Source organism: Misgurnus anguillicaudatus, chromosome 18 (genome assembly GCF_027580225.2).
Source record: "Misgurnus anguillicaudatus chromosome 18, ASM2758022v2, whole genome shotgun sequence".
Classification (NCBI taxonomy): domain Eukaryota; kingdom Metazoa; phylum Chordata; class Actinopteri; order Cypriniformes; family Cobitidae; genus Misgurnus; species Misgurnus anguillicaudatus.
This window is the reverse complement of record NC_073354.2, coordinates 8777181-8784559: the sequence shown is the minus strand read 5'-3', so window position 1 is coordinate 8784559 and position 7379 is coordinate 8777181. Positions and strand designations below refer to the sequence as shown.

At 32.8% G+C, this 7379-nt stretch overlaps 1 protein-coding gene across 1 annotated transcript; it reads left to right on the top strand.

The window, feature by feature from the left end:
• The first annotated feature begins 826 nt into the window (after nucleotides 1–826).
• On the top strand, nucleotides 827–7038 carry tmem244 (transmembrane protein 244). The gene is made up of 6 exons (XM_073855417.1): nucleotides 827–977; nucleotides 1166–1251; nucleotides 1498–1574; nucleotides 1915–2040; nucleotides 4758–4802; nucleotides 6842–7038. Exons 1-6 carry the CDS (start codon nucleotides 885–887, stop codon nucleotides 6937–6939), a joined length of 525 nt encoding a protein of 174 aa, XP_073711518.1. The 5' UTR covers nucleotides 827–884; the 3' UTR covers nucleotides 6940–7038.
• Nucleotides 7039–7379: the final 341 nt, after the last annotated feature.

Here is a 7379-nt window from a genome sequence, read left to right as displayed (position 1 = left end):
TACTACACACAAGCATGAGGATTTATTTGATGTAAGTTCAAAAGATGTTGTGCCATATGAATGAGATGTGTTCAGTGTTAGATTTATACAATACAATTTTTTTTTAAAGTAGGCCCACATATAAGCCTGATTCATATCTGTTTTAGCAACATCCCTAAATGCAATTATATGCAGTGTTGGGGAAAGTGACTTTTAAAAGTAATGCATTACAATATTAAGTTACTCCCAAAAAAGTAACTAATTGCATTACTTAGTTACTTTTCATGGAAAGTAATACCTACGTTACTTTTTAGTTACTTTTGTGTTACTTTTTCTTGTCTGAAACTTGATATTTTTCAGGCCTTGCAGGTGTTTTTTATTACTGAAAAGTTCTGCATTCAGAAATATAATATTTTTTTACAAAAATGTCGAGCTCTGGCCTGCCATCTCAGTTTCTAACTCAAACTGTTTCCAAACAGGCGTGTACGCATAATGTGCATAATATGACTATGTTTAGTTTAATTCAGTGCATATTTTTAAATCAAATTAATTAAACTTAAAAAGTAACTTGCATTACTTTTTTAAAAAAGTAACTCAAATATTAATGTGTACATTTAAAAAGTAATGCGTTACTTCAGAAAAGTAATATTATTACGTAATATGCACGTTACTTGTAATGCGTTACCCCATCACTGTTTATTTGTAACAGACCAGAACCCAAACACACCAAATACACTATATGTTGAGTGTGAACACAGTCCAGTCTATAAGATAAGCTTTATCCTGAGCAGATTTACTGTTTTAGACTCTTGCTAATCTTATTAAGATCAGCCGTCATGTGCACAGATTTAATGTGATGTTATCTGCTGGTATAGTGTGTGAATCAGTGAACCGTGTGGCCGTTCATGTTGTTGGACTATTGTTGTCGATGCTGCGGGATCGGTCCGATCAAACGCCATGGCCACCTGTCGATCAACAGCAGACTTCATGACACCTGGGTAAAGTGTATCTGAAAGACTCTTACAGTACAGAAGTAATTTCAATAACAAATACATTAGGGGAAACTTAACAGGTATTTTCTTTCTCTTCTTGCATAAATCTACTGAGATAATATAAAGCTAAAAGTTTCTGTAAATATACTGTATTTGGTGTAAACAGTTGTGTGGTGTTGTGTGTTTGGTTTCAGGTTGTTCTTCAGAATCTCTCTTTGTGTACGCTGTGCTTTTACTCTTTGTATTATATTGTGGTCAGTGTGTGCATCGGTCTTCTCAGGTGAGGTTCAGTTTCCTCTCTCTCTGTTGTTTTTATGAGCTGATGTGACAGTGACTTCCTGTAGAGCAAAATATCTTCGACATCACTGCTGGGTCACATGACACTTTTATCTGCAAATTTTATCTAACATATAAATGATATAACACAATAGACCTTTTAATCCTGTTAGGTGTACTGCGTGTGTTTTACATAAGTATTGACATGACAGCAGTGTCTCCAGTGTGTTATTTATTTGTTTGTTTTCAGGGTGGAGGAGGTGGACAGTTTGTTAGCACCATTTGACTACACAACTCAACCATCATGGCAGAGTCCTAAATATTTAGGTAGGCTGGATGTAAAAGTTTTATTCGTATACTGAGCTGCTGTATATACTGGCTTGTGACTTACATATATGATGCATTATGTCTGCAAATAGTGTTATTGCTGATATTCGCAGTGATGATATGTTGAAAGGCCTGCATAGAAGGACAAACACATAATTAACAACTGATCAAACTAAAACTTATTTTACACAAAAAGAATCATGAGTGAACAAGAAATAAGTTATTATTGGCTGATTTATCAATTGATTAATAGTTTACGTTGCTCACTCACTACTTATGTTGTTAAGTAAAGTGTGTACTATTTTGGTTTTGTACGGTCATATGTGTGTTTGTTGTCTAGTGAGTGTGATCTCAACAGAGGTGACGTACATTGTGGGCGGTCTGATGTTCGCATGGATTGTGGAGGATTGGGTGTGGGACTACGCCATCACTGTCACATTACTACACATTGGACTGACTGTAGCCGGTGAGAATAGCTGAATTCACATGAATGACACATCACATAAAACAAATGGGAGAAGATATTTTGTCAGATACGTTTATACACGGCTGATTCTGACTAAATATCTTCTGACTGGGTTTTATAAGAGTGTTTAATGATGTTTAATACTAATATATGCACAAACTTACACACATTTTTAAAGTGAATGACAAGGATACAAAATATCCAATGAGTGAGAGTTTTGGTAAAGATGACAAAGTCATAGAATTTTTTTTACATGAATAAATGACATTAATAAAATAGAAATACGCCAAGCTGGTATTCGAACTCAAGTCGCCAAAAGTACGTCTGCCCTGACCTCTGCGCACCGCACTACCCACAGACCAGCAGTTTTGATGAATGAATTTGTAAGAAACATTAAAGGGGACAGAGAATGAAAAACCATTTTTACCTTGTCTTTGTTGAATAATGGTAGTCTACCCGCATTCACAAACATACAAAAAGTGCTAAACATGCTAAACATCTCAGTCTCATAGAAATTCCTCTTTTAGAAATGTCAGCCAGAAAACGGCCCAATCTGAAAAACTGATGCTTATGACATCACAGGCATCTAACTGCCCCTCCACTTTAAAATAATTGGCTACATTTTTTAAGTGTCAAACAAAGTCAGCCAATCAGTAATGAGATTGCAAGTTAAGCCAGTAGGGGGAGACAAATAGGTGCAAAACCACTTGTTTAAAATCCCCACCCTAATAAAGCTACCTGAGAGAGGTTTTTAGGAAGCTTCTAAGGCATTACAGACCCAAACTAATTTTTTTTGTCTACATGTCACATCACAGAACAAGAATAAATACCCTGTTCAATCATTCTATGTCACCTTTAAGGCAATTGTTCAGATGTAAGTGAACGACCACAACGGTTGAAAGTCATTAAGGATAATTATTGAAATCTACCAAAAATGAATGCAAAAAAAAAAAGATTCTGCTCAAATAAATGCACGTGGATATGACAAAAATCCATTCTGGGTCTCATAATCATCTATCAATATAATGAACTCCCAAATGAATGCAACATCATCATCTACAGGATCCTCTATAAAAGGACATGGCATTTTAGTTAGAGTTTTGACAGTTTTTTAAATGATTCATTTTTAAAGCTAATTTTTAAGTGTATAAATAACCTTGTACCAGAAATATTCAGTCAACTAGTAGTGCAACAAAAGAGTGGAATAAGAACTGGATGCACAATAAGTGGAAACTGTATAGACGTCGCAAAACGTAGAACAACATTTGGTCAGACATCACTTTTAGTAAGAGGCATAAAATGGTGGAATGCTTTACCATCAGAAATTGAAACACTGAAAGGACTCAAGGTTTTTAATACACATTTAAAGCAATGAAACTGAAACAACTTTGTGAACACTGACTATACGGGCTACAACTCAATGTATTTGTATGTTCAATTTGTTTAGATTCTGTTTTATAGTGATTACTACATCTATTTAAGCCCACATCTTATTTTATGTATTTGATGTATTTATTGTATATATTTTAAGTGCTATAAATGTGTGCTTAGTACTCTGTAATCTCTGTTTTAACCTTACAAGCAGGGACAGGGATTACAAATTAGTCTTGGCTATAAACCTGTATGCATGGCATCTACTTTGTATTTTTTTATAAAGCAATGTTTTATGCATTGTTCCTGTCAAATAAACATTAAATAAATAAAATAAATAAATAGATGGTCTCTGCACCTAAGTATATCAAATTAGCTGCAATTCATTTTAATTTACTTTTTTGTTTCAATTTTAGTGTAATATATAATATATATAAAGTAGTAAATTAAAAAGACTTGCACTGGCAAGTCTTTATAACTTAAAGACTAAAAATGTTTTACAGTGTATTAAATATGGGCATGAATGAATGTACTGAATTAACTAAACACTGCTACTCGTTTAAAGGGGACATTTCACAAGATTTTTATAAGATGTAAAATAAAACTTTGGTGTCCCCAGAGTACATATGTAAAGTTCTAACTCAAAATATTATTTAGATAATTTATTATAGCATGTAAAAATTGCCACTTTGTACTGCACTAAATGGCAGTGCTGTGGTTGAATAGTGCAGATTAAGGGGCCTTCTGACATCACATTTCAATGACCTATTTTTTCACATGCTTGCAGAAAATGGTTTACCAAAACTAAGTTACTGGGTTGATCTTTTTCACATTTTCTAGGTTGATAGAAGCAACAGGGACCCAATTATAGCACTTAAACATCGAAAAAGTCAGATTTTCCCCTTTAAAATGGGGAGGTGTCTGCAAGAAACTCTGAGTTTACAGAATAAAACCTGCTCCTGATCAGGTTAGGATAATGTGAGTGCGCCTTAAGTTACCCTGGAAACAGCCTCCGAGTATAAGTTACCTCTCCTTCTAAAACATGCTTGACTTATCCTCATTATGTTTTCCTCATTTCAGGGTTGAGTTTTTACATAACCTACTTTCTGAAACAGACCCCTGGTCACTTTTATCTTTTTAGTATTTTTAGTCAATTGCTGATTTGTAGTTGTGAAGTTTAGATGAGTGCTGTTTCTTTGATAAAAGGATGCTTACTAACAGAAATGTCATCTTCTGGACTTATACAGTGTGTGTTTAGAGGATATGAATGTGACACACATAAGCACATGATAAATGTAGTTTTTGAAAAGCTTATAGTTATTGTTTTTGACCTTGTTTTTTTATAGTTATGGCTGATTTTCCATCCACTGAACATTGGTGGATTGCTCTTGGTAAGTTTATTTAAAAACGTTCTGCTTTTATACACTTTGAGAAAAAAGTACTAGAAGGTACAAAAGTTGTCAGGTTGGTACCTTTTCAAAAAGTAGACATTTTGTACCTAAATAGTAAATAGGACCTTTTTAAAAAGTACCGTCCTAATGACAAAAGGTACCTAAAGTGTAGGGCAACCAATATAATTAGTCTGATCTAACAAAATTTTAACATCAGTCATGTGACCCTACACCACCAAACTAGTCATAAGTTTTTTTTCATAATTAGTCATAAGTCATAATTAGCACAGGACTTTTTAGCAGTATCCAACAATACAATGCCAAAATCATTAGCACATTAAGTAAAGATCATGTTCCATGAAGATATTTTTATACTGTAAATATATAAAAAATTTATTCATCATTAGTAATAAGGACTTCATTTGGACAACTTCAAAGGCAATCTTCTCAATATTTAGATTTTTTTGCAGCCTCAGATTACAGATTTTCAAATCATTGTATCTCACCAAATATTGCCATATATCCTAACAAACCATACATCAATGGAAAGCTTATTTATTCAGCTTTCAGATGATGTATACATTTAAAAAAAAAACTTATGACTAGTTTAGTGGTCTAGGGTCACAAATATGATTTGATAATACTTACCATTGATAGTTTTTACACCATGAAATTAAGTTCTGTTTAAATAGTTATAGATGTTAGTTTTTCAACAGGAATCTGTCAAGGCAATGCATTCCTCAAATTCAAAACTTTTTTTGCTGTTAATTTAAGTCTGTGATTTCACAGTGTTAATGTCTTTCTTTGTTATCATAATGATAATAAATACCACAATTTTTAATTGATGTAATGGTTATTGAATATACTTTTCAGATTTAAATATGTGAATGTCATTTTTCTTTTGGCCCCTGAAAGCAAAAGTAAATATCAGCTATGTGAACAATTATACAAATTATACTGGTGAAGAAGTCATATATATATATATTACAGCTACTATCCATTCAGCATTCAGGATATTGAAATTGTATAATTTTAGATTTGTGCAAACAAAATAACAGTACTTACTGTTTTTCTGTTGTGGCCATCTGTTCCCAATTTTTTACATTTAAATATTAGATTTAATCTTAAATATAATTTCATTGTATTATATTAAAAAGAGAATCAATATTAATTCTTATTTTTATATTATAATTTTCTCAGACGTAGATTTTTTAAGCAACTGCTTTAAACAAATGTCCTATTAGAGTAAGGTGTAATTATTTAATGATGCATCTGTAATAATAATAATGTTTAACATCCAATAAGTATTCACATTAAACGTTATTATTGTTATTATACCATTTAAAATCCAGGAAACATTTCTTCCATGTAAAAGTATTTCTTTAAACAAATGCTTTGATATTTATTATGAGATTTCTTCATTGAAAAGTGTATGTATGTATATATATATATATATATATATATATAATTATTATTATACACAGTACACACACTTATGTGATATAAACAAAAACTGTTATACTGCAAACGATGAGTCATGATTAATGGTTTTGCAGCCCTATTTTAGAGAACACTATGTTTCATATAACTGAGACAACCATGAAATATATAAATATAAAGTTTTCAAAATGTAGCACAATGCTATACCTAAACTGGGCATTTAAAATCTTGTAACTGTTCAACTGTTACTCTGAAAATGTTAAATAATGGACACAAACCCATGCACTCTTATAATTTGAATTGACTTGCAAAACCAAGTTGTTTTACTTCGGGCTGCAATTTCTTACACTATCTCAACTATCTCTGTCTGAATTTTGTCTTACAGGTCAAAGTTTAACAAGCTTGTGAACTTTGTGTTATAAAGACAGGCTTTCATTCTTGAGCATTGTGTCAGTCAGTGTTTAAATCACAGATAGCAAAAACACAGAAATCAAAGCAAAGTTTGTGTGGAATCTGTGTGACACTAATATTTCTCTATCACTATTTGCATGATGTCATTAATGTATATGATGACAGTAACTGAATTTTCTCTCACACAGGCTCCGGATTATTGATGATGATTTTCGGAGGGCAGCTCTTGGCCTACAGACTCTTCAGATATAATTTTGTTCATCCGGCAGATCTTCAGAATTTCTAACAATCTCTCTTGTTTACAAGTTGTTTACTAGTTTTGTTATTCCTTTTGCATTATAGATAGGTTTGGTAACAGACTTTTGATAAAGTATTTGCAGCAAACTAAGATAAAAACAAGGTCATTTAAATTTTGATTTCGACTTTCAATTACAATCATCCCAATCAAATACTTGTCAGGACTCTGCCTTGAAGTCTTGCTATATTTGTATTTTGTCATGGTGGCAGAGTTCAGGCAGTCCCTGGCCTTGTGTGGAGGTTCATGCCTTGTTTTTGTGTTTGGCATGTGCCTCCGGTGTCTTGTCTTGTGACCCCGCCCCCTCGTTCTCCTGCTTATTAGTAATCATTGGTTTTCTCCCATCACCTGTTCCCGCTCGTTATCATGTTTGGTTTATCCTATTTAATGTCAGTGTATCTTTAGTTCTGTGCAGGTTCATTTTGTTCTGT

Excerpts from the sequence above, each read along its gene's own strand:
- tmem244 (XM_073855417.1), top strand. The coding sequence starts at position 885 with ATGTTGTTGGACTATTGTTGTCGATGCTGCGGGATCGGTCCGATCAAA. Across the intron at positions 978-1,165 it reads GCAGACTTCATGACACCTGG|GTTGTTCTTCAGAATCTCTC; the intron begins GTAAAGTGTATC and ends GTTTGGTTTCAG. Across the intron at positions 4,803-6,841 it reads ACATTGGTGGATTGCTCTTG|GCTCCGGATTATTGATGATG; the intron begins GTAAGTTTATTT and ends TCTCTCACACAG.